At 40.4% G+C, this 15,830-nt stretch overlaps 1 protein-coding gene across 1 annotated transcript in view; it reads left to right on the top strand.

Moving 5' to 3' along the window:
* LOC115215710 (RING finger and SPRY domain-containing protein 1) overlaps positions 1 to 15,830 on the top strand; it is a 213,583-nt gene that overhangs the window by 135,381 nt on the left and 62,372 nt on the right. The window contains exon 3 of the mRNA XM_029785006.2: positions 5,803 to 5,968. Within this exon, the coding sequence (XP_029640866.1) occupies positions 5,803 to 5,968 (166 nt within the window). The remainder of the gene's footprint in view (positions 1 to 5,802; positions 5,969 to 15,830) is intronic.

Raw genomic sequence — 15,830 nt, 5'->3', positions numbered from 1 at the left:
TTTTGCAACGGATTTCCTTTTTTCTTCCTGAAGAGAAAGACACAATATGGTCCCATTATTCAATCGGATTTTGGTAATTTGTGCCTTTCGAAACACGTGTAGAATGAAATAAAACGATTTCTGTTCAATCTGCGTTCAGCTCCATTTCTTCAATTCACCAATAATGTTTTAATTTCAATTATCCGCACCAACGCACGGTTGCAACGCCAGAGTGTTGTACCTCCAACCGTGCTGTTTACTGCTGTGATTTTTGCTACTAAGGTATCGGTTAAACTTTTGATTAATCTACTACAAGATTATTCATCTTTCTATTTCACATAATTATATATATATATATATATATATGTATATATATATAGCACTGTCCGAATGTGGCAGATGCCAGATAAAAATCAAATGGAAATTGTAGTTAAGACACCCGTGCCGGTGACACGTAAAAAGGCACCGTCCGAACGTGGCAGATGCCAGATAAAAATCAAATGGAAATTGTAGTTAAGACACCCGTGCCGGTGACACGTAAAAAGGCACCGTCCGAACATAGCAGATGCTAGCGCTGCCTGACTGGTGTCTGTGTCGGTGACACGTAAAAGCACCAACCAATCGTGGCCATTTGCCAGCCTGCTCTGGCCCCTGTGCCGGTGGCACGTAAAAAACACCCACTACACTCTCAGTATGGTTGGCGTTAGGAAAAGCCTCCAGCTGTAGAAACATTGCCAAATCAGACTGGAGCCTGGTGCAGCCTCCATGGCTTACCACACCCTGGTCGAACCGTCCAACCCATGCTAGCATGGAAAACGGACGTTAAATGATGATGATATATATATATAAATTTAAATAAAATCCTTGATTCAATAACCCTGTGTATAAACTCTATACTTGGAATGACCAATTTTAAATACTATTGGATTTTACTCATAAGGTTTTGAAATCTTATATGTATACCATTCTGCCTAAATACAAATACAATATCCCTGCATATCTCCCATCTATTTTCATTCCTCCACATCACTCTCTACTTCATACCTTATCTAAATTAACTATTGCTTAACCATCTTCTCACACCATCTCTGATGAAGGGATATAATAAATATCCTAGAAACAGCTGTTTATAAATGTTCTAAAATCTACACAGCCTTGGCTTTTTTTTTATCTCATTATGGAAAAAAAAATTTATATATGTGTGTGTGTGTATATATTTTATGTGTGCCTCATCATAATCCTCATCAATAATCAATGTCTGTCTTCCATGTAGCTTGGGTTGGAAAGTTCAGCAGGATGCAACGAGCCAGAGGACTGTGTCTTGCTCCAATGTCTACCGCAGCATATGTCTGTGCACCCTTCCTAATACAGGGTGGGGCAGAGAGGACGGACAGTTTTGAAAAATTCACAAAATCATTAATTTTAGCTGCAAACAAATTTTACTGACATCAATATGTTTGTATTCAATTAGCATTTGTCAAAAATCAAATGTGGAAAGCAATATCCATCATGTGGTGTCCGTTTTTATTGATGCATTTCTGAAGGTTTTCTTGGAAACTGACCTCCACTCTCTCCAGCATTGCTCTGTCGACTGCCCCCACTGGTCTCCTATTCATTAGTGTACCTCGTATACGAAGTGCATTCACCCAGCATAAGATTGTGTTATGGGTGGAAACAGCCTGATTTCACTGAATGACAGACTCATTATTCTTCACGTAACTGTCATCGGCAAACACGCAATGCTCTACCATCCACAGCACCATGCCTTCACCTAAAAAGCAAAAAAAATGCTAAGTCGCCAGAAACCAAATGGTACATGTCGGACATATGTCCCTCCACCTGGGACTGAGTAATAGCCATTTTTAAAAGCATCCATCCTCTCTGCCCCACCCTGTACAAACCATTTCACAGAGTGTACTGAGTCATTTTTTTCATGGCACTGTTGTCACTTGAGCGTTTGTTGGTCAGGTTGAATTCATGAAAGAAAATGTTTCTTGGACTGCATGAAGAAGTAACTGAATGTCACCCGCAGACATTCAATAGATTTTATTGTCGCACATAAAGACAAACTGTGTTGGTCTTCTACAAAAAGAGAACAGCAATAATTACAGACTGGGAGAGAAGGAAAAACTATGCAGCGTTTGAAGAAGTTACTTATGAGCCATAGAGGGAATGTTTAATTTTAGGGTCCATTCATTGTTTAACCCTTCTGGGACCATATTTCTACTGAAACACACTGGTTTTGTTTCAGTTAGTTTGTTAGGGTTAGAGGTGTTTTGTTGGCTGTTTGCTGCTCTTAGGGGGTGACAACATGTTGAATTCATGAATGAAAATGTGTTTCTTGGACTGCGTGAAGAAAGAACTGAATGTCACCCGCAGACATTCAACAGAAGATTTTATTGTCGCACATAAAAACAAGCTGCATTGGTCTTTTATAGATAACATCAGCAATAATTACCGACTGGGAGACAGGTACTGCTTGGAGTTTATAGCAAGCTGTTGATAGGGTATGTGGCTTGCCCAACATAACTGAAATTGTATTGTATTCAGGGTGAAGGGTTGGGAAGGGTGGGTGGGTAAATTTGTAAGAGTATTAGAAGGGGTTAGAGATGGGGCTGGTGATGAATGTAGTGAATAAAGGGGGGAAGTGTATTTGTATTTGTGTATGTGGATAGGAGTGTGTGTGTGTGTCTGTTTCCTTATCTAGAAATTTGATGTTGGTGTGTTTATGTCCCCTGTGACTTAGTGGTTTTTCAAATGTGACTGATAGAATAAGTACCAGGCTTTCAAAATAACAAGTACAGGGGTTAATTCATTCGACTAACAATTCTTCAAGTCAGTGCTCCAGCATGGCCAAGTCTAATAACTGAAACAGGTAAAAGGATTGTGTGTCTGGGTATCATGTGGTGTGTAAATGAGAACGACCATCATACAAGTGATGTTGGAGATTTCTAGGCTTCTATGAAAAATATGTCTGGCCATGGGGAAATATTGTCTAACTTGGAAACAGATGAAGGGTGGGGACAGGAAGACCATCAAACTGTAGAAAATCTGCCACAGCAAATTCTATCTATGCCATGCATGCATGGAAAATGGACATTAAATGATATTTCTATTCAAAGCTTCTGATGTCAACAAACACTGGTTAAGCACTGAAAATGAACAGAGAATCAAAACAAACCATAGAAAAATATGAAATAATGACATCCCTGAAAAATATCCCTATTCAACCAAGGAAAGTATACATCAAACCAGGGGTAACATTTCTTGGTTCATTGGTTTTACGAGAACCCTCGTGAACTAAATGACTGTTTTCCAAAATGGTGGCAAACCCCTTTCTCCATGCAATTGGCTTGAAAAATTAAGACACTGCTTTTCTTAACACAAAACCAATGGTAGCCTTAATTCACAAATAAAGAAATTATATCCACTAATGCCGTGTTGATCACTCATTTCTATAGTTTGACATGTATGTGTGTGTGTGTATCGTTGGCGATTTTCTTCCTCCATCTTCCTTTCCTTGGACCTTTCCTTTTTCTATGTTTCTGACGAAGAGCTCCACTCAAAACATTGAATCCTCCTTCTTTATTTCCTTTCCTGAGTGTCCAATAACACTATACTTGTTCCACATCCTCGCGTTGTTATGTTTTTTCTTTGTGTTTTCATGTTTGGATTAACTATATATATATATATCATCTAGAGTGACCCACTGTTCTTGCGGAGACTTGTTGAGTCAAGTACGTCAACATCAAAATAAAAATCAAATGGAAATTGTAGCTAAGATACCCGTGCCGGTGGCATGTAAAAACCACCAACCGATCGTAACCGTTTGCCAGCCTCCTCTGGCCCCTGTGCTGGTGGCACGTAAAAAACACCTACTACACTCACAGAGTGGTTGGCATTAGGAAGGGCATCCAGCTGTAGAAACACTGCCAGATCAGACTGGAGCCTGATGCAGTCTCCTGGCTTCCCAGACCCCGGTTGAAACATCCAACCCATGCTAGCATGGAAAATGGACGTTAAACAATGATGATGATTTATATATACATATATATATATATAGAGAGAGAGATGAAGTGAGGGTAAGTGGATTCTAATAAAATGGATACAACAGACATCAAAGATAGGAACAATTTTCTGCTTCAACCAAAGAGACATGTGTTGTTGAAGAATGCTGCTCCTTCAAAAGTATTGGATACAAAACAATAAACTAGAATTCTAGTTACAAGTGGTTGAAATCTTAGAATATTCTAGAAATTATGAAACCAGCCAAATTGCTTGGTATCAGGTGGTTTTTTTCCATTAGTAATAATAATAAAATGCCCTGATGTGTATAATAGATTATAACTTTATTACAGTTCTATATTTAAGAGATGAGGAATTATGTACATTATTTACGGGCATATGGTGTAGTGGTTAAGCGCACGGGTTACTTACTACAAGATTCTGAGTTCGATTCCAGGCAGTGACCTGAATAATAATAATAATAATAATAATATCAAAAAAATATCTTAGGAATGAGAACCCAGGTTCAAAATTTTCCCAAGACACCTGATGAAGGCTAGAGAGTATATCAGCCGAAACATTGTGTTAACAAGAAACAAGATGAGGACAAATATCCGTCAAATGTAAATAATGAACTTTGATATTGTTCCGTAATTAAAGTGTTACATATGTAGACCATTGCAGAATAAAATTGTAGATTAACTTTGAAATGGTTTCTAATAAGTTGATTTATAATAAAATACTTAGAAAGAAGCAGCTCAGACTTACTGTAATTTTTCATTTCATAAATTCTGTTGTGCACAAATATTTAATAGGAGTTTTTTAAAGAATTTATGGAACCACTCTTTATGAATTATATTCACAAATTGGCTTAAATTATGATTTTTTTTTCCTGTGATGAAATATAAAAATGATTTTATGAAATGTTTCTGAATTTGATATTGCCATCGCTTTAAAATGTAATTTATGGCTATTTATCTAAATTTAACTCCTTCATGCCTGTATTTCTGAAGTTTTGATTAAATTTGAATGTAAAGGATTTGGAATTTCATAATCATCATTTAATGTCCACGTTCCATGCTGGCATGGGTTGGACAGTTTGACAGGATCCATCAATCCAAAGGACTACAACATGCTCCCTATGCTGGGTGCTTTTTTGTTTTTCTTGCCACCTACACTAGTGAGGTTGCCATACAGCCCACAAAACCTACAAAACCCAGGGAATGGTGGGGATGCATCCTCATGTTAGATGGGAGCTAAAGTATTAGAGAAGCGGTAGGGGAAAAGCAGGTTCTTGTAGAGGTTGTGTGGCTACTCACATTTAGGGACCTAAGTGAGAATGATTGGATGGTGCTGGAAAGGAATGAAAGCAGCGGTGTGCGGTACCAGGGTAGCCCCAAAGGTATGAGGGCCCACAGCTGGATACTCTTCCTGTTGGCAACCTCAGTTTTCAAATAAAGAATTTCCTTGTTTGGTAATTTTTTTAACATAGACTGACCAAGCAGAAGGTCAGTCAACAAGGAATATCTACATCAGCACCACTTTTCTCAAGCGGAAAACACTGATGAACATTCACTCACACGCACACACATATATAAACGTGTGCGCATGCTCTCACACACACACTAATGCATGCATTAGTTTTACTCCCCTCATACCTTTGGAGCCCTGGCCCCAAAGGTATGAGGGGAGTAAAACTATCACTGAAACAGTGGTGTAAGGCTTTGTTCCTCATGTAATACACTGAAACAGCTGTTGTTGAGTTTTTTTATTTCCCATGTGATAGACTAACACTAAATGTTTTGTTTTGTTTTGCAGTGACCAAGAACCTCCTCAGTCAATGTTATACATACCTAAGATTGCTGAGGGGGAAAAGGGTTGGCTTGTAGTCGTCACTTCTCTCATACAGTCCATTCCTCTTGATGATCCACTAGGGGCTGCAGTCATCACATTATTACTTGACCAATGTCCACTGCCTTCAAAAGTAAGTCCTCATCTACTTCTGATGCTATTTTGTCTCTCGTTTCATATTTGGTAAATGATTAAGAGTAGAACTATTTTGCCTTTTTTTTTTTTTTTTTTTAAAATATAAAACTCCATGGTTCCTTTGATTGATTGGTTTCTGTAACATGCTGTGAAAGAGACGATAATTTTCCCATGGTCTCCAGTTCAGTACCACTATGTGACATCTTAAGGAAATATCTTCTGTTGTCGCCTTACTGGCACATGAAAAAACATTCGACCGAGGTCGTCGCCAGTGCCACTGGACTGGCTCCTGTGCTGGTGACACGTAAAAAACACCATCTGAGCGTGGCCATTGCCTGTACCACCTGACTGGCTCCTGGGACGGTGGCACATAAGAAGCATCCACTACACTCTTGTAGTGGTTGGTGTTAGGAAAGGCATCTAGCTGTAGAAACTCTGCCAGATCAGTTTGGAGTCTGGTGCAGCCATCTTGTTCGCCAGACCTCAATCAAATCGTCCAACCCATGCTAGCATGGAAAACAGACGTTAAATGATGATGATGATGTTGCTCTGGGCCAGTCATTGCCTTGCTAAGGAATACAGTGCACCGAAATTGCAAGAAGTTCGTTAAATGTGTGTGTCCATGCATACATTAGTGTGTGTGTGTGTGTGAGCATGCGCACATGTTTATATATGTGTGTGTGTGAGTGAATGTTCATCAGTGTTTTCCGCTTGAGAGAAGTGGTGCTGATGTAGATATTCCTTGTTGACTGACCTTCTGCTTGGTCAGTCTATGTTCAAAAACTTACCAAACAAGGAAATTCTTTATTTGAAAACTGAGGTTGCCAACAGGAAGAGCATCCAGCTGTGAAATCCTGCTTGAAATAAGTCTGCATCCAAACTAATGCTAAAATGAAAAATCAAATGTTAACTGAACGAAAGCATTGAAACAATTCTTTCTGCTAACATTAAAAGAACAAAAAAAACAAAAAACAAAAAGAAAATGAGAGAAATGTTATTACCTATTCTTCTGTTGTTGCTGTAATATAGAATTAGGTAGCAACATTGAAAACAATGGTATATTGACCATAGAATATACAGTTATGAGCCATGAATTATTGATTTTCCATTTTGGTACCACAGTCTTCTTCACAGAAACATTAACCGGCACTCCACTAAGGGACATGCCCAACTGGTTAAGATCAAACAACTGACAAGCAAATCTGTGGTATTGAGCAGAATATTTGCTATAGCCCATCTTTTTATACCAGGACAAAATAATGTACATGATAACATTTCCAATCAATTAAGATCAGAAGCCATGAGAGCCACTGCCTGGTACTGCATCAGGGCATTTTATTATTATTATTATTATTATTTTTCCTTCCTTCTTCAAATTTTCTTCTGTTTCTTGCCGAGTGTTTTCCATACACCTAGGGCAGAGAAGCTTATTGTATGCATTCCCAGATTACACATGCAAATTCACAGATAAAATATGTATTTAAAAAATTAATGAATAAATAAATTCATGAATGGATGGTGTTTTCACAGTGATAATGCTCTTCTCAGTATATGAGCCGTTCCAGTTAACGATTTTTTGCACTTCTTGTATGGATGGTAAGCCTGGTATCATTTTCAAATAGATTTCAGTACTTTTTTTTATCATTCCTAGAGGTCCTATTATTATTATTATCTCTATATATATAAACGGCAAAATGTCTGCATGTGTGTCCTTTATACAAATCCACAATTTTTCAGTTAGAGGGCTCGCACTTTCTATGGTCATTCAAAACCATCCAAGGGTGGTCGTGCACATCTTTACATTTCCCCAGTCACCCCGCAAAGCCATTAAAAAATCAGTAGAAGTGACTTTTTGTGAATTTTCTATCCAAAACCCAATCAAAATGCCTGAAACTTGATACGCCAATTGAATGCCAGCTAGCTGTATGCGATTGGCTGGAGATTTGGACAGTATTCACGTGTATGTGCGCGCACACGCAACTGTATATGCATGTACTAGCACTATGACCTGACAACACTGGGTCATAGTGCTAGTTATTATTATTATTATTATTATTATTACTACTACTACTACTACTACTACTAATGGAAAAAGACACCTCCAACACCAAGCAATTTGGCAGGTATCGTAGTTTCTAGAATATTCTTTGATTTCAACCACTTGTATCTGATATTCTAGTTTGTTTTGTATTCAGTACTTTTGAAAGAGCAGCATTCTTCGTCTTCAGCAACAACCCATCTTTGGTTGAAGCAGAAAACTGTTCCTTGCTTTTAATGCTTGTTGTATTCATTCCATTAGGATTCACTCTCTGTCGGTTATGATGAAGTGTTCCACTGGGCTCAGTCGATGGAACAAACCCACTGATGAAATTAATGTGCAAGTGGTTGAGTACTCCACAGACACACTTACCCTTGATGTAGTTCTGAGGGAGATTCAGTTTGACACAGATTGTGACAAGACTGGCCCTTTTTATTTTACAGGTACAACTCATTTTTTGCCAGCTGAATGGGTTCAAGTAATGTGATAAGTGTCTTGCTCAAGGACATAGCATGTCACCAAGAACTGAACTCGTGACCTTAGAATCTTGAGCCAAATCCCCTAACCACTAAACCATGTGTCTGCACCTAAAAACATTAAGCAATCCCAGAACAATCGACCAAACAAAAGAATTCTTGGAGGCAGTTAACAGATGTTTGTTTGCAGGACTTTGGTGCAAAGTGAAACAATTCTTCTTTTTCAAGGAATATTTCCATATCTCTAAAAAAGTGGCATCATCATCATCACAATCGCCACCACCATTATCATCATCGTCGTCATTTAACTTCTGTTTTCTATGCAGGCATGGGTTGGATGGTTTGGCAGGAATCGGTAGGGTTGGAAGCTGTTGAGCCATTGGCATGGTTTCTGTGGCTGGACACCGTTCATAATGCCAGTGTGTACTGGCTGCTTTATTTATAGGCCACTAGTGAAGTGGTTAAGTAACTTACTAGAAAAGAAGAGGAAAGTTGAAAGGCTAATGTATGACGGGGCGGGGGCAAGCACAAGTGCCTTACTATAAGAGGAGATACATGGCTACCCCACATTGTATAAGGGTGGCTGGCAGTTGCTTAGGAAGAGACAAAGAAGGTAGTAATGGTGTGCTGGAGCAAACTCCCAAGCTACAGGAAGGTGTGTTCATAAATGTTACGATCTCTAGGAATATGAAGGCCATGGTCGCAATTTTACTGTCTCTAGTAATATGTAGTAAATGTTCATCATCATCGTTTAACATCCATTTTCCATGCTGGCATGGATTGGACGGTTTGGCTGAGGTTTGGAGAGCCAGTGACTGCACCAGGTTCCAATTTGATCTGGCAAGGTTTCTACAGCTGGATGCCCTTCATAACGCCAACTACTCTGAGAGTGTAGTGGATGCTTTTTACGTGCCACCAGCACAGGAGTCAGTCAGGTGGCCTGGCATTTATCACATTCAGATAGTGCTTTTTATGTGCCACCAGCACAAAGGCCAGTCAGAGAGCACTGACATTGACTACATTTGGATGGTGCTTGTTACGTGCCACCAGCACAGGAGCCAGTCAAGCACTCCTGGCATTGATCACGTTCGGATAGTGCTTTTTGCATGTCACTGCCATGGGGGCCAGTCGGGGGGTACTGGCATCAGCCACATTTGGATGTTGCATTTTATGTGCTACCGACAGGCTTTAATAATATGACAGTGTTGGTCAGAAAAGGAATTTTACACCAACTCAGCTTCAAAATAATCCTTCCTGCTATTTGGAGGGGAGGGGTGTATAGTCAATTACATCGAACCCCCCCCCCGCCCCCAGTGTTTCACTGGTACCTAATTTATTGACCCCAAAAGGATGGAAGGCAAAGTTGACCTCTGTGGAATTTGAACTCAGAACATAGTGACAAGCAAAATACTGCTAAGCATTCTGCCAACTCACCACACCTTCAGCTTCAAAATAATAAACCAGATCTTGTACTAAAGTATATTTTTATGTTTAGAAACATAGTTTTCATAGTTTTGTCGTAGCCTCCCCCCCTACACACACAGACTAATCCCAACAAGAATTTGAGGGTATATAAAGGATTTCTTCTGCTACAGTACTGTTATAGCCATCTGTCATCCTCATCATAGCATTGACTTTTCCATGTTTCACATGAAATTCATCGACGTACATTTTCCATTGTTCAGTGCCCTTCCTGTCACCAACCCTTATCTGTTCCCAAGCAAAGTAATTTTAAAATATTTCAGTTTATTTCAGCATTTCAAATTCAGTGTGTGTGTGTTGTGTGGATTCATAGTTTGCTTTGTGACAAGTTATCTAAAACACAAACATTGAAATTAATTTATCCACCTCATCAATAACTTGGTAGCTTCCTGCTTTATATAGCAGGTGAATGCTCTGTTTTCGACTAGGAATTTCTCTGAGGAATGGTCAACAAGTTGCAAAATGATTCACCAAGACATTCACCCCTTCTATATTTTTTCCACACATCAAAATCTTGGAAGGCCTGTGTTTACCTGTGCTTACTTTCTAATATAGTTCTTTGTTACAGTTGATGGTTTCCTAATACGTAGATCTGTGCCGGTGGCACGTAAAAGGGTACCATTCAAGCGTGATCATTACCAACGTTGCCTTACTGGCACCTGTGCCGGTGGTATTTTGTAAAAAGATTCGAGCGAGGTCATTGCCAGTACCACCTGACTGGCCCCCATGCCGTGCCACATAAAAGGGCACCATTTGAGCGTGATCGTTACCAACGGTGCCTTATTGGCACCTGTGCCAGTGACATGTGTAAAAAGATTCAAATGAGGTCATTGCCAGTACCACCTGACTGGCCCCCATGCCGGTGGCACGTAAAAGCACCCACTACATTCTCGGAGTTGTTGGCGTTAGGAAGGGCATCCAGCTGTAGAAACTCTGCCAGATCAAGATTGGAGCCTAGTGCAGCCATCTTGTTCGCAGGCCTCAGTCAAAATCGTCCAACCCATGCTAGCATGGAAAGCAGACATTAAACGATGATGATGATGATCCCTGTCTGTCTGATTCTCACTGTGTTTGATGCATACATACATACATACATACAGCCACACCCCCTCAATACTGCTCTTTCCCTCCCAGTTGAGGGGTTTTTGTCCTGCGAAGTATTTGGTAACCCTGTCGGTGTGCTGGTGCCACATAAAAAGCACCTGCCCCAAGGCCATGTAAGAAGCACCCAGTACACTCTGTAAAATGGTTGGTGTCAGAAAGAGCATCCAGCTGTAAAAAACATGGCCAAAACAGACAATTAGAGCCTGGTGTGGCCTCCCAGCTTGCCAGCTCTTGTCAAACCATCCAACCAAACAGTAACCGATGATGATATAAACTTTGGTGCATTGAAAAATTATAGTTTAGAGACGTTTTAATGGAGATCTTTATGTCCCTGTGTTTGTTTTATGTTCTCTAACTCCAGACTATTGAATACCTGTCACTGTTTTCATCTTGCTTTTAAGTGCTTTATTTGTGTGTATTTATCTGAGAATATACAACAACACTGAGAGAATATTGGTTGTAATACATTCATCCATTATAAATTGTAGACTCATTACAAAACAAAATCTCAGTTATAAACACACAATGTATCAGGCATTGAAGACTTAGAAAATATCAGCTACAACAACATACATATTTAATGTATTTGACATTAGATGTTTCTTTCACTTCCTCCCAAACTGATATTCACTATTGTCTATGCCCCCACCTAGTGATTTTCTGAGATGCTCCATTGGGTTTTTTTATAGAGAGGGAACTATCACATCCTTGTTGTCAGATGGAATGCTTCCTTAGCTGGTGGGAGTGGATTCATGTGAAAGAGTAATGACCTACTAACCACCTGTATGCCTCATGCTCTGTGCCCCCCCCCCCCATCCCCATCTCTAGCCATGTCACCACCACCCCTTTTACCCCCCCTTCCCTCTGTTCCTCTCTCTCTCTCCAGCCAGGGAAGCCATATATTTATATATATATATATCCTCCTCAGCAAGACATCTGTTCCTGTCTGGCTACCATACTTTCACCTCCCTTAGCACCATATCCTGTCTCAGTTAAGGGATCTTGTCTTGCAAGTTACTTGGTGACCTTACTGATGCTGGTGCCACATAAAAAGCCCAGTCCACACTCTGTAAAGGGGTTGATGTTAGGAAGGGCATCCAGCCAAAGAAAAACCATACCAAAGCAGACAATGGAACCTGGTGCACCTCTCTCTCTCTCTCTCTCTCTTTCTTTCTTTCTCTCTCTCTCTCTCTCTCTCTCTCTCTCTTCTCTCTCTCTCTCTCTCTCTCTTCTCTCTCTCTCTTCTCTCTCTAGCATGGCAAACTGGCATTCAATGATGATGATTGTATGTATAAATGGTGTATTTTCTGGTATTACCATGTAGGGCAAACTTGTGTTACTATTATTGCAGCAATTCTAGTGATATCATTCACTTGGAACTGTTTGCTATAAATTCTTAATATCCCAAATGATTAAAACCAAAGACCTTACTCTGTTGATGAACAGCTTTCTTGAAAAGCATTGAAGGAAAAGATTCCTTGCAATAAATATTCATTATTGTAGAGATTTCTTTTTTAGCTGCAGACAACTATTCCATCATTTACTCCTCCTCCTGGGTTGTGGCAAGCCAGGAGGCTGCACCAGGCTCCAGTCTGATCTGGCAATGTTTCTACAGCTGGATGCCCTTCCTAACGCCAACCACTCCGAGTGTAGTAGCTGCTTTTTACGTGCCACTGGCACAAGGGCCAGCCAGGCAGTACTGGCATTGACTATGCTTGAATGGTGCTTTTACGTGCCACTCAAGTGGTACTGGCAACAACCATGTCCAAATGGTGCTTTTTACATGCCACTGGCACAGGACCAGTCAGGTGACACTGGCATCAACCATGCTTGAATGGTGCTTTTTATGTATCACCAGCACAGGAGCCATTCAAGTGGTACTAGCAACGCCCACGCTCAAATGGTGCTTTTTATGTGCCACCGGCATGGGCGCCACTCAGGTGGCACTGGCAACAACCATGTCCGAATGGTGCCTTTTTATGTGCCACCGGCATGGGTGCCAGGCTGGCGGTACTGGTATCGGTACTCCTCTTCTATGATTATTTCTCTTTCATTTTGTGTGCCTGTGCATGCAAAATGTTACTTATTGCCTACCACCAAGCCTATTATGTGCACTTGACGTCCATGTCTTATATTAACTCTTTCTGTATCTGTTTTTGACTGTCTCTAGTCATATAAATCATGACTAGAGAAACAAACCAACCAACATTTATCTATTACATTATTTACATTTGATGGATATTTGTCCTCATCTTGTTTGTTGTTAACACAACGTTTCGGCTGATATACCCTCCAGCCTTTGTGAGGTGTCTTGGGGGAAATTTAGAACCTGGGTTCTCATTCCTAAGATATTTTTCGATGCTGCTGCTGCTGCTATTATTATTATTATTATTATTATTATTCAGGTCACTGCTTTGAATTGAACTCAGAATCTTGGGATTAGTAACCCACGCTCTTAACCACTATGCCATATGCCTGTGAGCAATTATGGAGTGAATTTTAGGGCTTATATTGAACTGTATTTATCTATTAATCCTACAGAATGAACATGCAATTAATTTGTTGTTCACTTGTCTCACTCCAAAAGTTCCTTTTGCTTTTTTTTTTCTTGAAAACATTTTAACTTTTACCTCAGGAATTGCAAAATTGGTCAAGAAACAATGACTATGAGAACACTGAATTAATCTGAAGACACCTGTGTCTGTTTTGGCAGTTTACAGAGAGAACCATATTGGAAGTGGCCATATTAGTTTATAATGTTCTGTTCGCTGTCCGACATCTCCAGTGCGAGCAGTGGCATGCCTCAAAGTTCAGTGCTTGGGCCGTTATTGTTTTTAGTCTTCATCAATGACTTGCCCAACGACCTCACGCAACACACCCTTCTATTTGCCAATGATGTCAAACTGGTCGCTCCTTGCAGTGATATAGATGATCTTCATCGATGCCTCCACCACGTTTGGAGATGGTCAAACGAATGGGACCTGTGTCTGAACATGTCAAAGTGCTGTCATCTGCCTGTTGGCTCCTCTCCTGCAACTCAACTTGATTTCGAGCCGGATCGTCTGCTGCTGGAGAAGACCGACCAGGTAAAGGACCTGAGTATCTTGGTGGATTCTTCCTTTTCACCTTTCGACCCAATGTGTCCAGGCTGCCAACAAAGCACGCGGAGTTCTGTTTTTGATTCGACGGTCATTCGAAATGCTCACAGCAGCCATATTCCTACCACTCTATGTCACGCTGGTGAGACCCATATTAGAGTACGGGATTCAAGCCTCTTCTCCTTATCTCCTCAAAGACATACATCATCTCGAAAGAGTCCAGAAGCTGGCTACCCGCATGGTTCTTGGTCTCAAGCATTTGTCTTATGAAGAAAGGCTGAAGACGCTCAACCTTTATTCTCTCAAAAAACGACGACACTGTGCTGATCTCATTCTCGCTCACAACATCATAAGCGGAAAGTGTAACCTCTCGAAAGAGCTGTTCTTCACTCCTGCTCCAGAGCATGGGCTGCGGGGTCACTCTGAAAAGCTCTATCTTCAACGATTTCATCTCAATCGAAGGAGAGGGGGCTTTCTCTGTCCGGGTTGCAGATCCGTGGAATAAGTTGCCGGACAAGATAATGAAGATGCCGACGACCGCTCGGTTCAAAGACTTCCTTGACTAGAAATGACCTGAACTCTTTGTATGACCAGCATCCCTGTCCCCCTACATGGCTTTGCTTTTGCTTTTTAAGCCAATAAAAATTGAATTGAATTGATTATTAGTAACAGTGCCGAAATAGTAATGTAGATGCTATGGGACTTTACAGATAATTACTGACATCTTACCAAAGCCTGTTGTTAGTTTTTGTTACATTTTCTAATTTTTATAACCAACAAACAAACGAACTTGTATTAATATTGTAGCTCAAAGAGGAATAAAACAAAGAAAAAACAACTACAAAAATTGTCTGAATTGTTAAGCAAAACAACCAAAGCTATTATGTGGCAGGAATCAATACGTTTAACCTCAAGAGTAAGCCATCAATCCTTAAAGAATTGAACTGTCAAGTTTTTCAGTGGAAAGATCTCTGGAGACATTGATTTTGCTAATAAACTGATGGCTGTTTAATTTGTGAAACTGTTTACTGTGGCATGTTAAATGAATCCAGTAAAGGAGTGGTTTCACTCATAATCCAGGCTATTATAGAGCTTCTCTTTTATTTATATGTGTGTGTGTATATATATACATATACACACTAATACATCTGTTTGTTGCTTACACACCTGTCTTCATCTTTTGTTATTTTGTAAATTCTCACTACACACACACATATAAACACACATGTGACCGCGTGTGTACCGTTGGTGATTTTGTTTTCCTCTGTCTTCCCTTCTCTGGATCTTTCCTTCTCCTATGTTTCCGACGAAGAGCTTCGCTCAAAACATTAAACCCTCCTTCTTTCCTGAGCATCCAATAATACTATATTTGTTCCATGTCCTCGCGTTGTTGTGTTTTTTTGTGCTTTCTTGTTTGGATTAACTTTTTATATCATCATCATCATCATCATCATCGTTTAACGTCCGTTTTCCGCGCTAGCACGGGTTGGACGGTTTCGACCGGGGTCTGGGGAGCTCGGGACTGCCCCAGGCTCCAGTCTAGTCTGGCAGTGTTTCTACAGCTGGATGCCCTTCCTAACGCCAACCACTCCGCGAGTGTAGTGGGTGCTTTTTACGTGCCACCTGCACAGGTGCCAGGGGGGTCTGGCATCGGCCACGTTC

The sequence above is a fragment of the Octopus sinensis genome, linkage group LG1 (genome assembly GCF_006345805.1).
Source record: "Octopus sinensis linkage group LG1, ASM634580v1, whole genome shotgun sequence".
NCBI classification, from domain to species: domain Eukaryota; kingdom Metazoa; phylum Mollusca; class Cephalopoda; order Octopoda; family Octopodidae; genus Octopus; species Octopus sinensis.
Note: the sequence above shows the minus strand (reverse complement) of the source record. Positions and strands in the feature narration are given on the sequence as shown.